Source organism: Parambassis ranga, chromosome 21 (genome assembly GCF_900634625.1).
Source record: "Parambassis ranga chromosome 21, fParRan2.1, whole genome shotgun sequence".
Classification (NCBI taxonomy): domain Eukaryota; kingdom Metazoa; phylum Chordata; class Actinopteri; family Ambassidae; genus Parambassis; species Parambassis ranga.
The window spans coordinates 9,346,495-9,373,705 of NC_041041.1; the positions used below are offsets into that span (position 1 = coordinate 9,346,495).

General features: G+C 42.5%; 2 protein-coding genes across 2 annotated transcripts in view; both read right to left on the reverse strand.

Annotated features, from left to right (window-relative positions):
* Positions 1–18,708, reverse strand: part of itgb5 (integrin, beta 5) — a 28,615-nt gene extending 9,907 nt beyond the window's left edge. Inside the window, exons 1-11 of the mRNA XM_028393469.1 lie at positions 18,139–18,708; positions 16,437–16,522; positions 16,149–16,356; positions 15,822–16,071; positions 15,108–15,276; positions 14,016–14,177; positions 12,249–12,344; positions 12,070–12,159; positions 9,840–9,974; positions 6,257–6,431; positions 5,421–5,675 (exon numbers count right to left, since the gene is read on the reverse strand). Of these exons, the coding sequence (XP_028249270.1) occupies positions 5,421–5,675; positions 6,257–6,431; positions 9,840–9,974; positions 12,070–12,159; positions 12,249–12,344; positions 14,016–14,177; positions 15,108–15,276; positions 15,822–16,071; positions 16,149–16,356; positions 16,437–16,522; positions 18,139–18,217 (1,705 nt within the window). The 5' untranslated portion in view covers positions 18,218–18,708. The remainder of the gene's footprint in view (positions 1–5,420; positions 5,676–6,256; positions 6,432–9,839; positions 9,975–12,069; positions 12,160–12,248; positions 12,345–14,015; positions 14,178–15,107; positions 15,277–15,821; positions 16,072–16,148; positions 16,357–16,436; positions 16,523–18,138) is intronic.
* A 1,582-nt stretch (positions 18,709–20,290) lies between these two features.
* rbm44 (RNA binding motif protein 44) lies at positions 20,291–21,546 on the reverse strand. Its single transcript, XM_028433626.1, has 4 exons — positions 21,481–21,546; positions 21,273–21,346; positions 20,846–21,041; positions 20,291–20,579 (listed from the first exon to the last, which is right to left on the reverse strand). The coding sequence occupies exons 1-4, from the start codon at positions 21,544–21,546 to the stop codon at positions 20,292–20,294; spliced, it is 624 nt and encodes a 207-aa protein (XP_028289427.1). The 3' UTR covers position 20,291.
* Between the last annotated feature and the right edge of the window lie 5,665 nt (positions 21,547–27,211).

The window sequence follows — 27,211 nt, forward strand, 5'->3', positions numbered from 1 at the left end:
CCTCTTGAGGGCTCTTACAGCATTTTCAGGATAAACTCAACAGAGGTAAAAACTAGTAGTTATAATTTGGTGAAGCAAATATTAAAATATTTTAGATGTAAAATTAACCAAATCATACACAAGGAAGCATTCAAGCCGCAGGCTATTCAAATACTGTCTGACTAAACCAAGCTACCTGAGCAGCACCTGCACCCCTGACAGTCAGATCTCAGACCCCTGAGGTAAAACAAACACCGGATGACTCCTCCCGCTCCTTCGCTCTCCGAGACTTGACTGAACTTGACCGATGCACACAAAGACCCAAGCTTTCTGCTCTGAGATACTGCAAATACAAGGCCACACACTGATCCAGCCTCTGTCTGCAGAATAATAAAGTTCACTAAGAGAATCAGCCTGGGAGAAATTTAACTGGAAGTTGGCCACGGATAGATTACAATCTGGATTTAAAACTGAACTGAAAGTTGAGGAAGTGTTTTTAATTTCAAACTTGCCAATGTGTTTACAATGTGAAGTGAAAGTTCATATATCTGTGAAGTTGGAGAAATGGTCTCCATGACAGTCAGCAGCTGTTTTTGTGGCTCAGTGAGTCGTTGGCACAAAGAGCCCTCAGAGGCTTCTGCTGCAGCTTCTGGATGTACATCCTGACTGTCAGCAAGATAAACAAAATCACAGCTGCTTTCTCAATGCCAGCTGTATACTGTGCTGTCCACAGTGAGTGAAGCCACAGAGCTGATGAGACAATAAACAAAGATTCCAGAAGCTCCTCTGACAACACAGAGAGAAGATTTACTAATCTGTGGTTAAAAAGCAGGCATGATCAGATGAGCTTTTTATTACTGTGTAAAATGACTGACTCCTGTTTGTCTCTAATTCCCCCTGTAGCAGCAAGTGCATTTTGGGTGTTAGACTTTCAAAAGACCACACTCATTTTTCTCCGTTTTGTGTGGTCCTGTAGCACTTTAAACAGGTTTCTGTACCCTGCAGGGGTTAAATATTATCAAATGTCCCCATTTTCACCAAAATATCAAATAATCAGTTTATTCTCACATTTTCTGTCTGTTTTTCATTAACTAATTAGCAGCATGATATGACCTAAAAAGGCTAAAAAGCCATAAACCATCTCTGGGTAAAATCTATTAAAGGAGTAATATTAGTTTCTAGTTGGTGCCACATCTGAGGCAGGGATCATGAGCTATACTGCAGCCAGCCACCAGGGGGCAATAGAAATGTTTTGTCCATTGTTATAAACAGTCTACGGTCAGTGTGCTCAGCTCCTTCCCTGAGACAATTCACTTTTAAACCCCTTCATCCATTGACACAAGTAACCTGTTCCCTGATGATTAGACATCTCAAAACCATTTAATGAGTTTGAGGGAATCACATCAAGTATAATAACTTCTGCCAGTTTTAGGTCTATTAAACATAAAGCACAGAGGTGTTCAGACCCGTTTGGATGGTACAGAAAACCTTCGCCGTTCACTAGTCTGGTGCCTAGGTGGCTCTCAGCCAAACCTTAAAAAAGACCAGGTGCACTTGTTTCAAGTGCACTTGTTTCAATTGTTTCATGTTCAAGTAATGACACATAAAACACTAATGTGAACCACAGCCACTGAAGCAAACACATTAAACAGGCTGTGTGCAGCAGGAGGTGAGGAGATCCTGCACATCTCTATAATGACTGATATACCATTCATACAGCTGCAGATTCATTCCAAACCTACACACAGTACAAACACAACAAATCGACAGCGCACCAGAAAAGCTTGTTGGGTGTGATTTTAAATCCTTTTCTTTTCTCTTTGCTGCAAGACTTTCCCCAGTAGCAAAAATATGAGAGACATTTTTTAATGACGGCACCTCTAAGCTGAAGCTGCACATATTTTCTAAATGTGACCTGCTGTGTTATCTGTTTCAACATGTCTCTACTGAGGTCAGGATAGGACTCAAAGAAGAGCACCTCTCTGCTGTTTCAGCCAATTAAACAAAGCCCAAAAACAGCCCGAAGAACAGCTTTCAGCAGTAACACTCAGCATGAACACGAATAAACACATATGTTCCCATTTACCATGTAAGGAGACGCACACGTGCCAAGACATGGCATGCAGACACACACACTCACACACACACAGAGAAGAGAGGGACAGCAGTTTTATTTATGGGGCAGAAGAGCATTTAAGTCTGGAAAATAGAGCCATGCTATTTCTGGCAGCAGGAGACTGCTGAGGTCATTATTTAGAGCCAGCTGTGGAGTGGATGGAGGAGGAGATGTGGGTCAGGAGGAGCAGGAAGCCCAGAGTTATTAAGAAGGTAGAGACCAAGCAGCAAAGGGAGGAGCTCCGATGTCAGCTGATGGTCCAACACAAACACACAGAAGGACTACACCCCACAGTGTCTATCTGCACGCCACACGAGCGTGCGCGCACGCACGCACACACACACACACACACACACACACATTCATGGCTGCGTTGATACTAAGGATAAGATTACTGGAACATTTAAAGACAGGCCGTCGTCCAGCTCAGGTCATCTGACCCCCAAAACAGAACATCCTCCAACCAGCTCCTGATTCCATCTGATGATGATCTTCTCTATTTGGCCGTAACATATGGCATTATTAATGTTTGCATTTAAATTAAAAAAAAAAAAACTGTTCAGGCCTTTGGAAGAAAATTAACAACAAATCAATTAATACATGCTTAATTTTTATCAAGTCAGAATGCACTGAGTCATATTAGATTCAATATTTACAGACGTTGCAGCAATGTCTTTATATAAATGCTGCTTTTATACAATATGCTATTAAAATTAAGTAATAATACCTGACATGGAAACCTGGAGCAACACATTTGTTGTGTTTGGCAGGCAAAGAACATACAGTGATGGATTTTAGACCTCTTTGAATGAGAGGCTTGTAGAGTAGTGGTGTAGTTTGGGTTGTTTTTAGGCACTACAACCAACAAAGTACCTGAGATTAACATGACACCAAAACTGTAACCTGACACATGAGGGGCCATATTCACAAACAACAGAAATACTCAGTGAGCTCTAATCTTAGCTCAAATATTTTGAGCAATGAATCTGAGCTTAAGAGTAACTTAGGGACATTTTTAGAGCTCTAAGGTCTCAAGAAATCAAGTCAGTGTTTTTGTTATTTCTAATTTGTTTAGCTTTTTAAAAACTCATCCTCTTCCATACTTCTAGAATAAAGACCTGCAGAAAGGAATAAATGAAGGCTGGACACTGATAGTTGCATATCAACACTGATCTAATGAACCAACCTCATACTCAACCTCTGTGTAGCCACTGTGTAATGCAGCATAAACTTTATACAGACCCACAAATACTCAAACCTCTCAGTGACTTATTTTTACTTATAACAATGAAAACCAGCAGTAATCTGCTCCAGTCATCTGCTCATCAGATTCAAACATTTCACACTTCCACAGAAACTTCCTATCACAGCTGAGAATCAGTAAACACATTTGGATAAGTGAGAGAGGGAAGAAAACAATCTGAGGCTGTGACGCTGCGCTGTGTTCTGGTGGTCTGTGTCACCCAAGTCTGTAAACACCCATCTAATGTGCGCACAAACATACAATTACAGCTCAACCAAAAAGCCGGTCAGTCCAGCAGGTGTGAGCCACATACAGGTGTGTGTGGAGAGCGTCTAAGATGATGATGTTTTACAGTAAACTACCAATGATTTATTGACACTTATTGCACAATATACCTCAAAATCGTTTTTCTCCACAGATTATTTCAACTGCATATCATGTAAACATTAAATGATTCATATCTAAGTTTCAGTTGCAACAGCAGAGGCCATCTAGCAATATATTGATTATTTCAGTCATGCAGACTGTCTGAACAAACAGAAGCTGATCTGCAGAAGTCAAACATCAGCAGACACAAGTTTACATCCTCCATTCAAGAGCAGCCGATAACTTATCAGGACATTAAACCTGATGCTTCAGCCTGACCTGAGACCAACGGATTTATGATCAGATCACTGCGTGCTGCCGGCGGTGCATCAATCGGAACATCAGACTACCAATAACTAGCTCACGATCCAGGTGGAACACAACACTCTTTACAAGGTATTTCAGACTGGAAGCATTTCCTGTGGGCACAGGGACTCTCCACGGTAATTAAATGAGGAGCCAGGGGAGGAAAGTGCGGAGGAGGCGTACCGTTTGGTATCATTAGGACCTCATTACGGTGCCACAGTGGGCAGCCACGCTGAGAGAGGAGGAGACAGGAGAAGAAGGTAGTGGACTGTTAACATTTAATGATGATCAGCACAAACAGCCATTTTGCATCTGTACACTGTGTGTGCTGACAAAAGGAAACTCTTCTGTAACAGATAAATACAGGCAGTCATTGTGCTGCGAGATAGCGCCAAAGCCGACCTCACTGCCACAAAGCCCTCACTGTGGTTTCGCAGTAACAGCCATTGGCTTGAAGATGAGCCAGCGGGTCCCCTCCAGCCAGGAGGTCCCACAGTGCTGGACCCAATGTTCTGGGAACACAGCTGAGCAGAAACACAGAGCCAAACCCAGCTTTTCAGCCAATGAATGGACAAGGATTCCAAGTTGGCATCGGCACAATCCCTCATTAACAGCATATTTATGCCTGAGAAGGGCACAGTGGTGAGGATCGCTATATTAGAGTTCTTGCACATTTAAAAAAAACCTCTGCAGATTTTTCACACCATATTTGGCATCTAAGACAATTAGCTAGATGATCCTTTTATTTAATAATAAACAGCATTCATAAAAGCCAAAAAAACAGAACAAATCCATCAGACTTTCTACTTTCTGATTGTCCTTGAATGCATCAAAAACTAAAAACTCTTCACTCCTCAGCACAGCTAGTTAAGCCTTGATTGACTCACTTGTGACTAGCAGTATTTGGCAGATTTATAGGACTAGTACAGTCACTGTACAAAATAGAATGAAATATTGTAGGGATCTTTGTTCAAATAATAACTTGTTTTCTGATTCCTGTCTTTCCATCTGGGTTATAGTGCACAGACATGATGAACTTTTTTTCTTCTTAATTTTCACACACCTTTTCAGCAGAATCTGTGTCATCCTGAATATATACTTGAGTTTGTATTACAGCAAACAACTCATATATCTTTCCAAGTCAAGGATCAAACCACAACATGATATTTAAAGTGAACACAACAAACGAGCTCAACAACAAGCAGCTGCTCCTCTGAAAGCTGGGCCAGTTGCATTAAAACCACCCAGACACACCCAGAGCAGGTACAGGATGTGACTCATGAAGGAGCTTTATTTTGAGGTACAACCCACAACACGCCCAGCACATCTGAAGGGTTTGAACCCACAAGGTGTGGTCTCTGAGCAGCTGTAGTTCAAACTGCACTACAACCACAGTGAAGTTGCCCCTACCTGAGCAGAGGATGCCTTTGTGGCGTGCACAGGAGAAGTCGTCACACTCGCAGTAGCTGCCGTAGATCTTTCCAAACTCTGACTCATAGCACAGACACTGGTTACAGCTGCACTCCCCTCGCCCGCTGCAGATCTGCTTCCCCTCAGCTTCCCGGCAGGCGCTGAGGTACATGCTGCTGGCCTCACCCTCCTGGCACTCGCAGCGGGCGCCCAGGTAGCCCGGCTCACAGCGGCACATCCCACAGTTATATGTACCTGCAAGGACAGGAGATGCCTTATGGTGCTGAATGTATCCTGCAGTCAGATTCTGTCTCTTCAACTATAAATTTGATGGTTTCAACTCAATATCTATAATTTCTAGGTCACATTTTTCAAAACATTTATAACCACACAGGGACTTAGCTGCCTCTCTCTGATGCTTCCTTTATTACTGTTATTATCCCACCACCTACCACAAGTGAGAGTCTCTCCATAATCATGCCAAAAAAAAGTCGTCCATTAAGAAGACAAAATACAGGTCTGACATCCCTGATGAACAGGTTCCACCCACTTTCAAAAAACAGGAAGTAGTAACAACAGTGTTCTTGTTTGTGACCAGTTATAATTAAAGAAAGTCAAGGACTGTTTTTCAGTTGGAACTAATTCTCACAGGCTTCTGTTGACCTCAGCAGTTCAGTTTACAGTAAACAATGATGTCACACAAACTTTCCAAGAGGAAAAGATGACCGGCTGAATGTGTGACACAATTTAGAATGATTTGGGGAAAATATCTAAAGGTAAGAAGACAGAGGTGAGGTTATTGCATGATTCAAACTCCACATATTGAACTGATGTACCTATGGAGCTGCAGATGCTGCTGTTGGTCTGTGCAGTCCGGCTGCAGCCGCAGTCACACTGATAATCCACGGCCACTTCCAGACGGTCTTTGAAGCCCACCGGCTTGATTGTGAAGCTCTGGTCGGAGCCACGAGTGGGACAGCTCCTCGCCTCCACGCTCACATTGAACGATACCTACGAACAGAATACACAGAAATATGAAACATGTTGGGTATCAAACATCTTCAGCCATCTTTGCTTCCTTACATAAACCACAAGCAGTGGACGTGAACTGAGCATGACCCCACAGTATTATGTTTACATCAGTGAGCTTTTTTTTTTTTTAAACTCAAAAGGAATTTAGAGTGTGCAGCTCTTCCTGCACAGAAACTGGGACACAGACCAACACCCATCTGATCGCTCTGAGGAAGGAAGTGACACGATGAACCCAACCCTGACTGTTTTTTTTCCTAACAGTAATCATCTTTAATGATGTCTGATTAACATGAGTTCATTGGGTTTGACTCATGGGATCAAAAATGAAGCCAGAGGGCGTTTACATCCATGTCAGACACAGATCGAAACAAACCATAAAGCTAAATCTCACCGTTAACAATTAGCAATGTTTAACTTATGCTTAAAAAATTTGAACTGTAAAAAAAATATGGAGCATGATTTTGCTTATTTGACTCAGAATCATGAGCAGCCTCAGAATACAGAAAAGATAAATAGATAATTTATTGATCCCTGAGGGGAAATTCAGGAAAAGATTCTACGTCACATGACACATGCCTGGAAAAACCCCTCCTCCACTTGTAGTGTGGGGTGCCTAACAAGTTAACGAGGAGCACAATTAAATTTACTGTAAATGTGAGTCGCGAGGAGGTCGGTTCAGCCAATCATGTGGCTTGTTAGGACAACTGTGAGGCTGTGGAGGGAAACCAAGGAGGCAGGAAGTCGTAGTAGAAGAGAGGAGGGAAGGGAGAGACGATGGACTGAGGCTGAACTCATTGACAAACTGACTTTCAATGCTGCAGAGTGCGTAATCTAATTCAAGGAGGGATGTAGGGAATCAGATCAGGGAAGTGTGCTACTATGTTATAAAAGAGAAAACGAAGATGGTGGAATGACTTAACCCCTCACATCCCCATCACAGCCGTTCTTAATAAAATATTATATATAATATAATTTGTCCACTACTACAGAGCAGATCAAGGGGACAAAGAAACACTACACAGCTGTAGGAATCCTGCAGATCAGCCAAATACTCATTGATGTTTTTTGTCAAGGGAGTCAATCATGGTTACCTTGTTGCGTTAAAGAGCGCAGAATTTATTTTGTGTACCGGTACATGTTTTGTCAGTGCCAATGCTTTATTTTGGTGGGATCAAAATATGTAAAATAAAGTGGATTGATTACATATTTTAAACTAAGACTTAGTCTGAAGCATACACTTCACATGATGCATTCAGGGACCACTGGAAAGTTCAAAGCAGTGATTTTTTTGCATTTTACTGCCTTGCTTGAAGTCATACATCATAACATTATTCTGATCGTAGCCTCAGAAAACCTTCATAATTTAATCTCACTTTCAGAAAAACATGGAAATATGTGTTTCTGATGATGGAATTCTTATGACTGCCTGAAATTCAATTATGTGGAACAAAACCAATATAATAATAATAAGGTCAAACACAAGCAGCACAAATTTAAATGCTTCTGATTCATATGGATAAATAACAAGGAGCTGTGGTGTGTTAGCTCAGCTAGCTTCCATTCATATGCATGAGCCTTTTCAGTTGCATGCACTTCTGTGAGTGTAACAATGAAAAAGGATGCAGGCTTAACTCTCTACACTCCAGCTAGCATTTCCCCTCCTGCCCCTACAGGCCTCCTCCCATCTCCTTTTGTATGAGGTGTTTGAGATGCTGAGATGGCCAGCAGTGACTGACACCTAGACCTGGACCTGGACCGGGAGAGCTGGCACCCAGCAGACTGAGCCTCCTTCTCCTTTCACTGAGTAGGATAAAAGACATGAGCGAAGCCCATCACCCGAGAGCCTGCCTCCATTCACAGCCTCTGCTCCTCCTCCTCTACCCGTTCCCATCCCGAAACCGAGAAACAAAGCAGCTGAGAGAGGAGCGTTGGGGTTTGGAGAGAAGAATTCCCCCATGCTGAAGTCTCACTGTGTGAGCATGTGTGAAGTTGCCCCTCGCTGGCACTCTGAATGGATCCGACTCTCATTTGAGGCTTGCATGGAATACAAAGTGACCAGCAGAGAGAGGCCCGAGCAAAACTCACAGCAATCCTCCTCCGTCACCTGACACTGCTTTTGTTCATACAACTAGGGGCAACTGCCATGGAGACATTAAACACATCACTGCCCTCGCATACTTTCTCTTTTTTTTTTTTTTTAAATCAGAATTGTGAATATGAAATCAAAACTTTCTGACATTTACATCAGAATTTACTTACTTAAAATCACATCAAATGTTTTTCTTAAATTATTTTCTAAATGTGATATATATCAGCTAATGTTTAGAATAATGTAATTTCATTTGATCAGTGATTAAATCTACCAATTTAGGCTAAAGATCAGGTTTCTATGATGGTGTCTTTCAGGCAGCGTCGCATTATGACTCCAACATCAAGCAGTGCTGCTTCACAAATAGAACGTACTGAAATATGTCCCTGTGACAGGTGTCCTCCTTCATCACTCAGAAAGGGAAACAGGAGGAGCAGCAGATACGGAATCTGTAAACACAAAGTGCTAGAAGTGCAGGACACAACACAAAATCTGAGATTCCAGATGATGACCTGCCACTGGCTCCAAACATCAAGCTGCATACTGTACTTGCTATGTTTATATAGTGGGGGAGGGGTGTCCCTTCATCACGATCTCAGGCTGATAAAGTGAAACCGCCCTACGGAGCTCAAATCTTTGGGACTGAAGTAAGACTGCTCATAGGCGCTGTGCTCATGTGGACGTGTTGCTGCAGGTTCTAGTGAGAGAATCCAGACAGTCCAGTCTGAGCAAAAAATCTGTGATCATGAGCGTCAGTTAGGCAAACATCAGCCTCAACCTCTGCTGGATGAACAGGTGTTTTGTGTCTTAGAGCTACTGTTGGTCTGAACACAGACAGTGTGTGAAACACAAAGCTTTCCCACAGCAGACTGAATCCAGCTGAGAGTCTAATATTCCCCGAGGAAAAAGGAGACTCTGCCAAAAGAGCAGCGTGACAGCAGATAAGCATTATCAAGACAAACACTATTTATAAATCAGTTACGCAGCAAAGATCCACACCTACAGGACAAAGAGGCCTGCAGTGCATTTCACACAGTTCGTCACGGTGACTTCATTACTGTGGGTGCTTTTCTCCACAGCTGCTAATAGTCAATGTTAAGCTACAGTGAAAAGCAACATATATTCCCATGCACAGCCTCTTATGCACACAAATGTGGGTTTGTGTGCGTCGTTGGGGGAGAATGTGAACTAAAAGTATGCGACAAACCACTGCTTTTAGAAAATGTCTTCAAATAGTCTTGAAGACAGGCTGCACTCACGATGCATAAAAGATTTATAGGATCTCCACAGGAACTCACAGTGTCTCCTATCTTCAGATCTGCACACTTCCTGAGGCCTGGCAGTGGCTTCCCATCCTGACAGGTGGCAGTGAAGGAGAGGCTGATGTCCTCTGGGTGGTCCCACACTGACAGCTCCACTTTGGATCGGATGTTCTGAGGAAGACCGACAAGTAAGGGATACAAAGTTTAATAATTACCATACACTTTCTCTTTGGACCTAACAGATGCACACAGCATCCATTGTCAAACAACCCTTTGTCTCCGCTGAATATCTCCAAAGGGCTAATTACACAACAAACCATTTACAGGACAGGAGCACACGGGCAGAAACAGAGGCTTCTATTTGCACACTGACGTTATTACTTTATGATGACTGATCAGCAGAAAATATCTGTGACCAGACTTTGCTGTAATGGCATTCTCTGAATGTCTGAATAGCACTGTTGTTGACTCACAGAATGTCCCATCATGGCTACCAACTTGTCACAGAGAGGTGCATGTAAAAACAATATGTTTGCCTTGATATTAAGGCTAAATTAAAATGTGCATGTATTACCATATGAACTGGTATAAAAGAAGGTATAGCGTGTAAAGCTAGAGCTTAAAACGACCTAGATAAGAGCCTGAAGTGAAGTGAAGTGAAGGTAGTGTAACTACCCTGGAAAATGATTCTTTTTCCAGCACTGTAAAATAGCTGAATTTGTAGCAGCTGCTCCAGTGGAATGTTTATAACCTCAGTCCATCTTCTCCTGCGTGTCACTCTGAATAAAAACGAGCGAAGCATTGCTCTAGTTAGGCACAATTTTATAGTTAATCTCACCACAACCATGAAAGCAGCATGTGGATGCAGGTTATGTGTGTGTGTGTGTGTGTGTGTGTGTGTGTGTGTACAGCTGCATCTGGCTTTGTGCAGCATGTGCAGACTGCAGTCATTCATGCACATTTACAGCCTCACAACTGTGCCAAGAACAAATCAGGCCAGACATGGTTGCGCACAGATAAACGTGTCCTCCTTTGCACTGTCTTATCGGCCACACAAACGTTACACAATGTAGCCTCCCAGAGTTTGGCAAAGGGAGAACATGCTAACAACTGCAAAGTGGTGGATATGATGTGGCAGCTGGAATGTTAATAAGAGTGCGAGTCAAAGCACTTCATTCAGGATCACTCCCACACACTGAGCATGTCAGGCCTGCGTCTGACACAGGACGCTGCCATGATGCCAAAAACACAACGCAGGAAAAATCTGTTCACCCACACAGGAAAACATTCAGAGAAAGGTCGACCCGTGAGACGCAAATCCTCCGTTACAGAGAGCCAGGGTTCAGTTTAGAGCCAGACAGACAAAGACATTCTACACATATTCTATGGTTTACATGAATATGCAGACTATGCAAGTCTATTGTGGCACTCGGCTTTAGAGGAGCAATTTAACATTCAGCCCTCCTGCTGTTTTTGTTAGACACGAGACACCCATGTATTATAATTCCCCATATTTGTATGTATCTGAACTATGGAGTGAATCCACTACTGCATCAGCAAGGAGGCATAAACAGATAGTAGCACTAGTCAATGCTAACCCCCACTCTGAGCCACCACACAGATTCCTCATCTTTTCTGGCTTGTGGCTTATTAAAGTGACATTTTAATGACATGGGAATTTAACACCAAATGCACCCAGCTTATTAAAAAAATGTGATTTTCCCTTAGCTAAAATTGGCTAAAGTTCATTTATCTATCAGAATAATTCAGTAGAAAATGGTAAAGATTAGCCTAAAATAATTGTTTTTCAGGCTCATCTCCATAGAAACTGCAGTTTCTTCTTCACTCATCTGAATGTTTTGTCAGAGCAACACATCCTTTTTTTTTTAGAAGCAGAGACCAAAGAATGAAGAGAATGTCTGGCATTTCCTTTAGATAAGTGATTTAAATGATCACTCTTTTCATCCCGATCGTTTATTACCTTGAGAGTTTCGTGCTCTGTTTTCTATTAAGATCTAATTTGCTCCAAAGTCAGCTGTTAAAGCGAAAGCATCCCGACTTCTCCGTCGGAATGAGAAATGCAGCTTGTGTGCAGCCACCCATGTCAGCTGGAGGCTCATTAACTGTGTCGCAGCAGTGGGAAGCTTTTAAAGAGTTAGCCTCCGCTTTCCTCCCCCTTTTAAATCCCCCCGCGTTGTTACTCAACTCTTCTCACACACATAAACAGGAAACACGACACCAGGCAGCACAGATTCTCTACACTCACGTTGTAGGCGTTGATGATCAGCTGGATGACATTCTTGGAGTCCTGGTCCAGGATTTCCACTGTGGTTCCAGGTATGAGTGCAGTGAAGTTCTTCATAAGGATGAGAAATATGGGATTTTAGTAAAAAAAAAAATAAAGTGAGTGAGCTTCAACTCAAAAAGACAAAAGTGTAGACTTACCTTATAAATAACATAGAGTCGCTTTGTCACCGCAAAGATGAGGAAGATGTTATTTTCTGCCAGTTTCTCCCCAAGCAGAGCCAGAGAGGGATAATCCTACAGAAAGAGGAAGCAGAGGGGGACTGTAGCCGTTTCTGACCATACACAGACTTTCCTGTCATGAAGGCAGATCAGAGCAGCGATGCTCTTCTGACCTCAGTGTGTGTTTACATTGTGCTTCTGAGTGAATTTTACCTTTATTACATTTTAGCGTCACAAATCAAAGCATTCCAGGTCACACTCTGAGATCTGATTATTTTACACATCAGGAACCCAAATAAAAAGAATCCCAAAGGCACACTTTTTTAACAACAAACATTTTATAAAATGAACTGTAAAATTAAAGAAAAAGACCAACACTGAACCCTCCAATAGTCCTTAAATGCATCATGTACCAAAAGGTCTAATCTAAGCTTTTAAATAACGTTTAATTAATTTATTCTACTTGTATTTATTAAATTTCTCCAAATATAAAGCACAGAATCTTTCCACAGTGGACGTGCAGAGTAGAGTCAAAACTGGTTTGTAGAGACTGTAAAAATGGAAATAATTAAATGTCTATCACGTGGAATCTTTGTAGAATCAATGATCAAAGAATTTTCTCTGTTTTCTTATTTTTCTTTCTAAATGTGTTATACTTCACAAAGAAGTGTTACAGGCAGCTACAATTGTGTTGTTTCCATTAAGGTGCAGGACTTTATGTTGCAATGAACAATGAGCCCACAGTGAACTGAACATGTGACATTAGTGAAGAACAACAGTGCTTGAGGATCAGGGAGTTAAATACTAATACAACAGAGCTGAGGAGGAGTGTCCTAGGAAATGTTGCATTCTTTAAATAAATAAATGAAAATAACTAATGAATTCATTTCCTCTTTAAATGGAAGCACAAAGTCATCCACATGATTTGGATCCTGTCTTATTGTATTAGTTTTATGACATTTTTGTGTTTTTTTTTCCGTGTTTCTTTCTCAATTAAAACAAAACAAAAAACCTCCTGCCTGTATCTCATGATAAAAGTCATCACTATAGCCGTGTGGTTTTACTGGCAGCCTCCAGGTGTGGAAGTGTGTTAGCCATTAATAAGTCTCTGCTTTAAACACTGGTTAAAAGTAGTTTAAAGAATGTCACTGTGGAATGAGGAAGACAGATTGGCTAACATACAAAAAGAAAACTTAAACTCACTGATATCGCCACATTAAAGTGGAAATCCATTATACTGTTGTCTTCAAAGACGGCACCATGTTTAACATGTCGGACTTTACAGTCAGTGAGCAAATACTGGAAATTCCAGCATTAATTTACAGGTGGAAAGTTTCCAGAGGTTTACCTGACAATGGTTCTTTGCAGGAAATTCAGGTTTCAAGTTAGAAGCTGCAAAGTAAAATGTCTGCATGCATTTGATTTTATATGTCAGTGTAGTTCAAGTTGTGAATTCTTCTTGTTATTTTTTATTTTACATGAATTTAGGATTTCAGAATATAGTTTTAGGAAAGAACTCAAAAATGTACCCATTATTTACATCTCAGTGAGTTTCTTGTTACCTACTTATCCAATTTTTTTTTTAGCATATTAAAATATGCCGTCATATATCCACGATCATTTCCATCATTTTCACACATTAAAATGAATATCTAGGTGTCTTTACAGTGATATACATTAGATGGAGACTGGTCTGTTGCATTAGGTCTCTTTTTCAGATCTGTTCCAAAGTGCAGCTCTTCTTACCATCTTTGTGGATGCACTGTACTCGTTCCTGTCATTGAGGTGACACTGCCCATCATGGGGCTGGACGAGGCCTCCAAGCCGGCCGTCCAGAGCCAGGTGAGGGACGTCGTCTGTGGCGAACACCAGCAGGTGGTAGGCCTCTTTCCTCCAGCCGATTTCCTCCTGTTTACAGTCACAGCAGAGTGAAGCACAGGTTAATCTGAAGTTCTACTACAGACACAACATATCAGCCATGGACTGCTGTCCTGAGTTCATTTGAAGTCATTAAGCACTCTATCACTAATTCAAACACACACAGTGTAGAGTTTTCTACAAAAGTCACTGAAGGGACCATTATCAACGGGAAACAACAGGTCGGGGCACGGAAAGCTGACTAATACATGATGCCAATGAAACACAGCGAGGGCTTTTGTACTTCTTTTGTCCTGTGTGGTGTACAATAGAGCTGCAGCTGACTCCATCAGAGGCTGCTGTGAAGCTGGTCAACAGAAACCAGTGTGTGTGTGTGTGTGTAAAGGTCTGAACTTTGTACCGAGGTGTGGCACAGACAAAGGAGGTTTTGCTGCATGCTGTGAGGGCCTATGTTCACTCATAAGTTCAAAAAACTTAACATTTCACAAAGGATATACATAAAAAACAAAAACCCATCTTTACACTGAGTTAAACTGGAACAATCAAGCCTTCGAACCCAGCACTGAGCGACTGAAATACTCCAGCTCGAGTAAATTACAAGGCAGGAGGCACATGGGGGGGAGAGTCATTCCCTTCCTTTAGACAACAATTAAAGTGGAAGAGGAAAACAGGGATACGACAGGCCTGCCAGTGACTCGTCCTCTTGTTTAAGCAGCTGCACCAGACTGTACTTCCTGTCTAACCCCCCCCTGCTGCTTTTAATTAACAAGCAAATAGGCCAGACGTTTATCACGGGGCAATCTCAGCAGTTTCACATCGGCTTTCGCCTCCGCTTGACACAATTGTGAGCTGTCACTAACTGCAGGGGCATTCAAAGAATCCCAAAAGGCCACCAGATAAGAGGGACTTAAAAAGTAAGCTTCAATTAGAAGAATAGATTATTAAATGAGACACTGTCACCTTACAAACAGCAGCTTGCAGGATGGCGTCAAATCCGCCTTCTGGAGCATCTCGGTTGCGAGATACCATCTGCTTCTGCACCTCCTCGTTAAAGCGGTCCACTTTGTCCGTCAGGGAGAGGATGTGGCGGAAACCGAAGGTGGGGACACAGTTGGGAAACAGTTTGTATCTGTGCAGAGCGACAAAGATTCACAATAGAGCAGAAAAAAAGCAGCAAAAAGATCCGACCACATTTAAGACATAAAAGAGATAGGAGGAGATATTTTAACCCTTTGAACCCCTTGAAGAATTTAAATTTTTCTTTTCCCGCCTTGTAACACACAATGTGAGCAGTGACAGAAGGGATTTGGGTCAGCAGGGGTCAGAATCTTGTCATCTATCCCTTTAATATTTCCCTGCCACGCTTCACTGTTTGTGACCGACACACAGGCCTGGGCCATAACCTAGATGGGAAGTGATGCGCGATGGCAGGGGGGAGCGTTAGCACAGAGCGGCCTCGCCTCCGGGGCAGAGATGGTTTGCCACAGCTTTTTCCCCTCGCTGTCTGTTCTGCTGCCTTTCAGCCCACATCTCGAGCCCAGGGCAGGCTGGGAGAGAGCGGGGACTATTTTGAAAAATAAGACTGAATTATTATTTCATTGTTTTTCTTCTATCTGCAGTGGGACATCGAGAGAGCCCTTTTCTAAAGTGGACCTAATTTTAGACAGTACCCACCCATTGCAGGGGTTCTCCTGATACTTCGGAGCTGTGTAGGAGAACGGAGACATGTTTTTGTCCACAAAGGAACCAAAGCCCAGCCTGAAGTTGCTGGTGAGCTTCCCCATCTCCTGGGCCAGCTTGGTTCCGAGGTTGCGGATGGTGTCCAGATCATCCTTCATGGAGAGAGAGAGGTCCATCAGGTAGTACAGATCCACCGGGTAGTCCTCCACCTGCCGCACCTGCAGGCTGAACCAAGTCTGGTCTCCTGCACAAGCATAAGAAGATTTAGGAAAACATCTCATCTTTAACAACATTACCTCTCAGTGACCCTGAATGTCTCACCGGGTCGCAGGCTGAGAGAGATCTTTTGAGGCATGATCTGGACGACATCGTACTGGGTCGACCCGGACCCTTTAGAACTCAAAGGCCTGTTCACCAGCACGGAGATGCTGCTGGTGGGGTATTCAATGAACCGCAGGTCGCAACCTCTTTTCTGCAGGTTCTGACTGAAATCGCACCGTGACGTCAGAGTCCGCCCCCTCCCAAAATCCTGAAGGACAGAAGGTGGACAGCAGTGATGAAAAATGCAGGAATCTACAGTTTAGCAGCAAAAATGACGCTCAGCGGTACCTCTTGTGCGCACCAGGCGCAACTGGGGTGAATCAGGAGGCACTCCTCACAGGACGTAGCACTGCCACTCATGCACATGTTGAGACCTGAGAGGGGAAAGATCCAACAGTGACAGTACTTAGAATGTATAAAATGTTAAAATGACGTCCTATAAAAAGGAAACCTGATCATTGTAATTATCAGTGTTAGTATCACTAAAAAACGGCTGCTGGGCTGACACAGCATCAAACAGACAGTCAGAACCATGTTTTTCTTCTCCTGTAACATACAGCTCACTCTGCTGCAGGGCCGTGGGAGCGGACCGCCACGTCTCATTGTGGACAGCACAGGACCATTAGTTTGTAGGGATGGGAGCACCACAGGGATCCATCATGGCTGCCCTCCTGTTTACACTGCAGACCTCACTCACCATTCAACCAGCTGCCACAATCACTGACAAATACAGACTCTGGAACTCTTCAGTATCATGCAGGCAAATGTTTGTTTACACACAGGTACACATTTTAAAGTGTGAAACAAAGCCAGTTCAGCCTTTAACTTTATTTTTTATACTGTATTTACTTATTACATTGTTTCTGTTTATCTAGTATTTTAGGCGGATGCATAATGTAGAACTTGACCAGCTCATTGTAGCTGATATTTTTCCACCCAATTCCAGACACCAGAAAGTCTCTCCTGTGGTGGAGTTGAAGAAGAATACAAATCACATTTATCTGTCTGTCAGAGGGTGGAGTGACACTGATATTTTATTTTAAGGTGCTGATATTAATCCCTCGCTGACATCATTATTTTTTATTTTAAGGTCATTACCTGCTGATACTAATCCCTGGCAGACATCATGCATCCCTAATTCTTTTTACTGACTATGTGTGCTATATCCTCTCTTCAGGCAAACTCTTATATTTCCTTTTATTTCCTTCCTGCAGCTTTCTGCAGGTGTTTCTGAGTTGCATGTTGACATGTAGTTCCACCTCCTGACCTCTGTTTTATGATTTGATTCTTTTTATGATTTTAATTTCCTTCTTAATTTAATGTTTTAAAATGTTTTTATTCTGTGATTTCATCTTATGTAAAGCACTCTGAATTGCCTTGTGTACGAATGGTGCTATATAAATAAAGCTTGCCTTGCCTTGCCTTGCCTCTGTTTACTATCTACACTTGTGCCCAACTGAAATATACACAGATACACTTAAATACATACAAGACAAGCTTTCATTCATGGCTCAATATTGCCAATAACCTATAACCTGTTGAGTCTGTGCACTGTAATCAATGCCTGCAAGATGCTGCATATACATGCATGTTCTCCATTACCGGCTGGCAATCAGCAGCAGGTCCCCCGCACATATAAACCTGGGTCTGCTCCTGGTAAAGGTCAGGCTCTGGGTTTCTGGACATAATTTTGATTCTAAGAAACCGCTACACAAATAAAAAATGATTATATTACACTAAGATCCTCGCGTTATAGAAATGCCTGCAGATGTTTTGTGTGTCTGTGGATCACGATGGAGCTTTGTTTCATTTGACAGGAGGAGCTGTGAGCCTTTGTGTGCGCGGTAAATACAAATATAACAGATTATATTTGGATTTTGTTGTTGTAAAACATGAGGCAGAAGACAAATGGTTGTTCCTCTCGCCTCCATCACTCCCTCCGTGTGTGTGCTGTTGTTTCAGTGCATTCCTTTCAAAGCTGCGTCCTTACCTCTGGCAGTGTGCAGACATGTTCCCAAAAGCACGCAGCACAGCGCCGCTCGCCACATCCACGTCCCCGAGCTCCACATGGTATCACTCGGCGCGCCGTTTATCAAATCTCTCGACCTGTATCCTGTAATTTCGCAGCAGTCAGCGACGTGTTACTCTCCCATCAGACCTCTGAGCTGGATTTAGTCCCGCTGTCGTGTGCAGTCACGGCGCGCTCAGACCGTTTCAGCCGCGCCGATGCGCGTTTTCTGGGCACACCGTGATGACGGAACGCAGGGGCAGATCTCCATTGTCTTCCAGTGAGCAGGGCTGTCCTGTTGATCTCAAACTCCAGTCTCTGCGTGTTTGGACCGCTCTGCAGACTTCTACGTCCCCACTACTTTACCCATAACTGACAGCAACTCCCAAACTTCCCCGTGCGCCTCATGGCAGCTCTCGGTCCGACGCGGTCAGCGCCTGAGAAGACAGAAGCAGTTAGGAGGAGAAAATGTCCAGAAAGGCGAAGAAAGCGTGCGCACAGCTGAGAGCTTCTACATTTGACTGTTGCTTTTTTCTAGTTGTCCGGTTTGTGTTCCAGCTGGAGTCTCCGCCCCTCCACAGACAGGGATTACATTAACCCTTTACTGGCCTGGGTGGCTCGCTTGCTCTTAAACAGCATGGTGGTCATCGGAGGAAAACATGACATTTAACCAGTGGCGTAGGAAGCATTAAAAATGTGTGTGTGTGTGTGGGGGGGGGGGGGGGCACCTTCAGTGGGTGGGTGGTGAAAAAAAGTACATCAGTATATTTCCTGTGGATTTAACAGGTTGTTAAACTATTTTACCTACAGAAGTAAACACTTAATGACTATTTCAGAGACAGATTCAACAAAAACTCAGCGACAAACAGAAACTAATTCCAAGTGCAACAACAGTTTTGCCGAACATACTGGTGCTACTACACTAACAGCCTCCATATCTGAGGTCTTCTCTCATTTACAGACAAAAAACTGGCAAATCCCATAGAAAAATGAACCAAACTGCTTAATGCAGATAATACTGAAACACTAAAAATACTAACCTTGTGGATGTGTTTATAATGATGCCCTGCCTCATCTGCTACATCAGTGTTTCCCTGTTCATATAATGCTCCACTGTGTCCTGACGGTCCATCACATGTACTTTACTCTTGCTGATAAGAATAGGAGCAGGTGACTATGTGCACTGGCTAGGCGAGGCTGAAGCTAGCAGGCTAACAGGGGCTAACCTGGCCTTATTACTAATATGGGTTAATGATGAAAACAACTGACTCTCCGTGTCTTTGTTGGGAATCTCCTCATGTCCATTGTGTGTGGGGAGGGAGCAGAAAAGGCAAACAACATGTCGTCAGACAAATAATACCGTCTACTGTAACTGAAAGTAAACAGCAGCTTCCTCCCAACTTTTCTAAGTTGATTTAACACCAACCTACTTTGTGGGATGACACTGACGTTACCTCCTCCAGCTTCGACCAGCACCGATGGTTCTCTTTACGGTTTTTACGCTCGATCTGTGGGATGCATTGGACAAACAAGTCCATCTCATGGAGGCCTGTCCTTACTGCTAACATCTCGGTGCCAGATACCACAGAACATCTTCAGAGGTTTACTGGAGTCTGTGCATTAAGGCTCAGGGATAAAAACTTATTCAAACATTCATTCATTCATCATTTAAATGCTGCAACGTAAAATATTTTATTGATTATTCCGATTTACTGAGCAGTTAAAGTAACATCAACTGCAATGTTTACTCCAGCTTTACCTAGCTGTCATTTGTTGAAACAGAGCAAACTAACAAACAGAATCTCCATAATCAAACTCCCTCCTCTCGATAATCAAACTCGATAACAGCCAAACGGCAAAACGGATAAGCTTTTTTTAAGGTCATCATTTTTCTTAACAAAGGACATGAGAGACAAACAAAGCCTCTGCATTTGTAATGCTACTTACAATAATGACCTCTTTAAATGTAACTGTAGTGATTGAGTGAATCTCTCTCTCAAGGTAACTAAATTTCTCTTAATTACACTACACAGCAGGTCATCAACTTCCTCTTCTGTGAAATGTCTGTAGTAAAGAGGATCGGAGGAGTTTGATGCTTCTGTAATTACTAAATCGGAGGCACCTCTTCCTCGTGATTACATGTTTGGTGCTTGTCGGGTCAGAATGTCTGACATCATTTCACTGATGGTCCCGAGGGGCAGGCTGCTTAGGATGCCACGGTGATTCTCCCCCAGCTCCATCAGAGCATCCATGATCCTCCGCTTGCCAACTTCAGGGTGGTGCTTTGTCAGGTCAGCCATCAGCGTGTCGAAACTGGCCATGGTGCCGTAGTGTTGAGGCACGAAGGTTCCCTTTGCTGTGGGTGAGTCAGAGACAAGCATCTTTCTCATGACACTGGAGCCCAAAGGTGGCGGAGTTTTGAGCTGCAGAGAGGACAAACAAGAAAGAGGACTGTTCAAGATTCTGATATACATCTAACAGGTCATTATTTTGGGATTCATTTTATTATTAGTCTTAATATTTTAGCTATGAAGGATTTATTTTGTGGGAGGCCTTGCTCTGTCTAAAAATCTAAGGGTGCTTTTACACTTTAATTTCTTTCTCTTGATAAGTTTGAGTCACTTCAAACCACATTAGAGCTCAAACTGTTCTAAGTTTTAATTCAAGATGGCAGGCCTCACGCTCTCACCTTTCTATTAGCGTTGCTGGTGTCAGTATTGGATGTTTGTGGTTTGTTGGCATCCTGTGAGGCCTTGAGTTCGCTCCCACAGACAGCTCTGCTGATGTGCTCCAAATGTAAAGCATAGCCTTGCAGTCGGTAGCCATTCAGTTCTCTCACCGCAGCCTCAGCAGCCTGGGCACTACTTACCATCACTATGGCGACCCTGGAGAACACAGTGAGCCAAAGGAGCAGATGCTTCACTGACATCAATGTATTGGTTTAGGAAGAAAGCTGTTTTTTTTGCTGCTACAGCATCAAATGCATCTTTACTTTACTGCAGATCAACCCAGACTGGGGACACAACAGGTTGCAAATCCTTAATATATCAAATGCTAACAAGCTAAAGCTAACTACAACCATGTACTTGTTCTGAGATAACACAACAGCTCCTCACCTAAAGCCGTTCTTTAAAGCAGAGATGCTGACATCAGAGGGTTGGTATTTCTCACACAACAGCATCACATCATCCTGAAAAAAACTCAGTCTTAGTTAAAGCATATACCACCCTCTGCTGGCTGTCACTGTAGTGTGCAATGAGGTTTAAAGTAAAGGATCATCACAAAACATAAACAAGTTTCCAGATGTATTAATATTAAACTCACCTCTGTCACATTGTTGGGCAGGTTGGAGATGTACAGGATGGAGCTCTCTGCCCCCTCAGTGGTCATTCCTGAAACACATTCACCACTGATTATTTAAGTTCACACGTCGATGCAGATTCTCACTCATCCAGCTTATTTTCATTGATTGTTCACATTACAGACAGAGAGGACAGCTGGTTTATCATCCACCTTACCATCAGCAGCAGGCTCTGAAAGCTGGTGGTCCTCTCCAGCATTGCATGTGTTGTCGTCTCTGTTTGCAGCTGCTGCCCACAAACAAAATAATTATTAACAAAATAAAATGTGGCACAGAAGCTCTTTCTTACAGCTCTCCTTTCATGCTTGCTTGTTGTTAGTACCTCTGTCCCGTGGGATAAAAGTGACTGCTCTGCTTCTGTTCTTACTAACCTATCAAACAAATCAAAACAAAGAATGAAGCTAATGACTAAACTTTCTGCTGAAGGATTTGGTTTTAGTCTGTCACCTGAATAATGTGAACATTTAAAAGATTATAGTAAGGTCCGGATGCTCACATCGTTATTGTTATGGTTGTTGGTTTGGACCTGGCAGGTATTTATGCTCTCATCATCAGGAAGCATGCTTTCTTCACCTGATGCATTCTGCTGTGGCTGCTGCTCTGGCAACGTCCTTAGAACAAGAGAAAGCAACATAACAGCCCAATGGCCTTGTCTGTTTACAAGCTACTCATACTTATATGTGTAAACTTACCAAGATGAAGTATCTCCCAACACATCAACAATGATCTAAACAGGAATGACAGATATTTAAGACTCCATTTTCAAAATAATCTCCATACATTTTTGAGGTTGGCTGAGTCTCACCTGCGCAGGGGTATAACTTGATTTGGTGGTGATCTTCTGTGAGTCAACAGAGAGAGGTTTAAGTACTCGCAGAGGAACTCCTGACAGGATCTTTTGCTTCATTTGATTATAGTCCAATTCCAGCTTCTGGAGAACCTTTACAATGTTTTCAGGCAGCTCCTTTGTCCTAGTGAGAGAGACATAATGTAGTTTTCTTTCTGCATTATTGATGTAAAACAACGATAACATGTCTTTGTAAGCCTACATGGAAGTTAGCATGTCATGGATCAACTGAATTACCTCCATGTTTTGTTCAACAGGATAATTTTCACTAATGAACACTTTATGATTTTTTAATCCTAAATACAACTGCCAGAATATAAGTTAATATTAACACTATAAAGTCTGAGTTCTACATTACCACCAAGTTTAGATTTATCCAGTTATTATTAACTGACACTCATGCCTCAGTGGATGCTAACATATTTCCAGGTTTTAGGACCCATTGCTGTGTGACTATGTTGTGACATATTAATCAATGACTCAGTACATTGCGAGCTGGTCTCCCTCTGCGAACGTGTAGTAGAGCCTCCAGCAGTGCTGTCTGCAGACGTAGTACTGAACAGCCAGGAGGGATAACTCTGCCTGCTGAGCACGCTGGATACACTCACATGTTTCACTCAGCTTACAACCTGAACTGGAACCACAAAAATAAAGATGTTTAAGTACAGAAGGCAAAATAAACGATAATGTTGATTGTATCTGACATATTACCTTTTCTCTTTTGACTCTTTCAGTTTTTGATTTGTTGTCTTGAGTTTGAGGAATTCCTAAAATGTCAAGAGGCATTGTAATTAGTTTGAACCAGTCTGTCATCTACCGGTTGGGGTAGCAAAGCGAATTCTCAGTGTTTGTATTTTGTATAATACAAAAAAATGGCCATCAGTGTCAGCTGTTTGGTCTCAATCCTTACCTTAGTGAGGTAATCTAGGTCCAGCATGTGGACTTCAGTGTTGACATGCTTGTCAGTCCGTTCAGTGTCTTCTGTTTGGGTGAAAGCTGAGGTGCATGAAACTGTCTCTGTGCCAACCGCTGCGTTCCAGGTCTGAACACACGGCAAAGGGCTGGTGCACTTCTCTGCTGGGTTCACCTTGCTGAGAGACTGTTGAGATGGAACGGTCTGACTGATGGCTAACAGTGTGTCACTGTCAGTGATGACTGGACACGAGGGAACACCGCTCTTAGGTGTCTTCAGGTCTTTGCCGGCCAGACAGACGAGGCTGTTCTGATCATCCTTCCTGATGTTGTGGAAGCTGTTGTTCTCACTTCCAAAACTTAAGTCAACTTTGTCAACATTTACTGCGCACTCATTATCACGCAACATGTAATCCTGACCAGGCTGCACAGGAGAGTCAGTCTGTTTGACCTCTACTGGTAGGAGAATGCTTCCGTTATCTGTAGCCGTAGTCTGGGTGCTGTTAACGCTGTGGTACTCACAGGCAGCAGCGCTGTTTGCAGTCGCCTGTTCTGACCTACAAAATACAACAGCGAAGTTCACAATATAAATCCATGCCACACACTAACAACAAATACAAAACTGTGAAGTTGCAGTGATGAAGTGACATCAGCTTACTCAGCTGCACTCCTGTGGTTGGACACGTCTTCATTCAGCAGGAGCAGCGGTGAACTCTGCTAGTTGCATTTTATAATAAATATGTTAACTCCACACCAGCACAGAACTCACTCTTACAGGAACATACTTACAGGAAGCTGTGTCGCTGTGAAGGGGCAGCTGTCCTGCAGGTGGACTGGCTGGTGGCTGAAAGGTTAAAACTGCATCATAGTGGAAACTGATAAACCTTCACAGTGAACAGTGTGGTATAAATAATTCATGATTGATTTCAGGGTCAGAGGAAGGAGAACAAAGGATAAGGAAAACAAATGAGTAAAATAAGATGACCCTTTAGTGATAAAGCAGGCTGACAACTGATTTCTTTTAGGTGCATTACTGCCATTTTCTGATGATAGTGACACATAACTCACTACCAAGCAGCAATGTGCAGTGATTGACTGACTGAGGATTAACATGAGTTATATAGAAAACAGACAAACATGTAAACTTACTGTGAAACATACCTGTACATGTTGGATGCTCCAATTGGCTGAGCAAGAACAAAATCTGTTGGTAAATACAAATATAATATATATATATATATAGTGATATGTTTAATCTGTGCACAGGTATTAGAGGATTATAGCAACATTACAGACTCACGCTTCACATAAACCCAATGATCCATCACTTCTAAGGCAGGGTGGCTTTGCAGGAACCGATAGAGCCCTCCCTCATCTGCAACACAACATTTATCATCACTCAAGAGTGACTTTTAAATTGCTTCTATTTTACAGTGTAGGTACCCTGTATGATCTTCTTGTCCTCTGGACATAAGCAGTTATACCACTCCAGGAGCTTTGAGTCAGCTAATGCCAGGAATAAATGAGTATTAACCAAATTGAATAGAGACCTGTGAAATGCAAAACATAAATGTTATTTAACAACAGAGCAACACACAGGAAGAGAAAAGATGTAGATACATACCAGTGCAGAAATAATTTCCTCTCGTGAGCTGTTGAGGCAGAAACAGATTTGTCTTTACTGATGGTGAATATGTCCATTAAATAAAGTCTCCACTGGTTAACTCTCAGATATGTTAAAATTGCTTCTCTCCAGTGACTTACTACGTGAAGTGTAAAAATACTCTTTGGGATATGACGGGACCACCATGCCGTTATATTGACCAGACAAAACCATGCACCGAGGCCAGTTAACAGGCCCCTCGTAGGCTAATAAGTGCGGGACTCCGAGCTGCTGTGTGTGGGAGACAGTCAGTCAGTCAGTGTCCATTAGGGGTGGAACGGTTCACCAAATCCACGGTTCGGTTCGTATCACGGTTCATATCATACATAGCCTATTTATCCAACATTCAACATATTTAAGTTCAGTGTTTCCCCATCATTATATCATGTCAAGTCAATTTCATTTCTTTTTAATTTCTAAGCACCAGATCATAACAGAAGCCATTTAAGAAAACCTTTCCTATAGAACAGGTCTACACCTCGTTCTTTTATTAAACAAACTAAACAGCTCATGTTATTTATCTCATTTGCACGGCAGCATGTCATTTCTGTCTCTGCGTTTAAAATTCAGCGCTGCTGTCTGCGCACAGAGGGACGATGTGCGTACACACAGACACATGTGCGCACATACTCCCACCGTCGGACAGAGAACGTCTGTTGTTTTGCCCACCGTTGCTGATAACATGATAGTTGGACAGCCTGAACTTTATGACTACGCTAGGCTTGCCATTGAAATATGCTATTTACATCCCGCTCTGTGAGCACTGACGGGACCTTCAGCAGCTTTGCGCACGATTGGACGCAGAGTGCTGTGGGTCTCTCTGCTCTGCCCGCAGCTGAACCTGCTGCGTGAAGCTACAGAGACTGACCCGCATGTAAATGCACTAAAGGCGGGGGAGGAGCTCACGGTCGCTGCTTGTCGAGGAGAGTAGCCTGACTGCAGACTGATTTCACGTCAGTCTCTAAAAGTCACTAGAGAGAGTCACTAGTTGCTTTTGACAAAAAAAGATTGGAAAGCCTCCAAATGTAGCAAGAGAGACGCCAAGTTGCCAACTCTCGTCTCTATGCCTCCCTGCATTACTTGATGAGCATGTCCAGAACCGAACAGAACACGCGCTCCGTATCAAAACACGTGTATCGAACGGTTCGGATTTTATCCTGAACCGTCCCACCCCTAGTGTCCATTAATACCACAGTGAGCAGACCACAACGCAGCCATGTTAGCCATGTAGCATGACTTCGTTACAACTACGAAACTGACGGTCACTGCTCATAAATGTCAAATTAATAAAAATAAAAGGTAACATTGACCCCGTAACTTGAATGTTAAACGAGTTTTACCTGATTTGTTGCCATTTTAACGAGGAAAACTAATAATAAACCCGCATTCAGTTAGTGTGGAGGCAGTTCACTAGCTAGCGAGCTTAGCCCTGTGACCGCTGGTTGACGTAGTCTGTAGTTGATGTAAAGGCGCAGTTCACTAAAAAGTTAGTTAGGTTTAATTTATTTATGCATGCTTTTTTTTAAAAAAAACCTTTTATCATCCTTGGGATACTAATACATCAGTTGTGTAAAGTAAAATGTTAAATTTGAAAATATCTTACACTACAGATATACATTCTATAAATGTAAAAAAAATATAAACATGATAACCATTATCAAAATATATATCTTTAGTAGACATTTATAAATATTGTTGGAGAAATAAACTGACAAAAGTCTGCCTAGCAAGCTACCTGCTATGCTAACAATGACTGTAGCATTACATCTAGAAGACAAAGGAGCTGGTTGTGGACCTGAGGAGGACAAAGAATCAGAATCAGAATCAGAAATACTTTATTGATCCCAGGGGGAAATTGCTTTCATTCCAGGTGCTCCATGTATATTCAAAAGACAGGTTAGAAATATAAATAAGGTAAAGTAGTAAGCGTAAGATAAAAATAAAACTTAATAAATTCTAAACATTAATAAACATTCAAGTAAAATCCTGAAGTCATATATAATACAACTTGTACCGTGTGCAGTAAAATCTTGTCTAAATAAATCCAATATGGATATAATTACAAGACAGTGTGTTAGATCTGTTCTCAGAGGGAGGTGTTGTACAGTTTGATGGCCATAGGAAAGAATGACCTCCTGTGGCGCTCAGTGGTGCATTAAGGAGGGATCAGTCCAGCACTGAAAGTCCTCCTGCACCTCAGCAGCACGTGGTGGAGAGGATGGAAGCTGTTCTCCAGGATCCCCTGCAGCTTAGACAGCATCCTTCTGTCTGA

Bases quoted from the DNA above. Each gene is read 5' to 3' on its own strand.
- rbm44 (XM_028433626.1), bottom strand. From the start codon at position 21,546: ATGACCACTGAGGGGGCAGAGAGCTCCATCCTGTACATCTCCAACCTG. The intron at 21,347-21,480 runs GTGAGTTTAATA...AGTTTTTTTCAG, and splicing joins TGCCCAACAATGTGACAGAG to GATGATGTGATGCTGTTGTG. The intron at 20,580-20,845 runs GTGAGAGCGTGA...TCCTCTCTGCAG, and splicing joins CCAGCAACGCTAATAGAAAG to CTCAAAACTCCGCCACCTTT.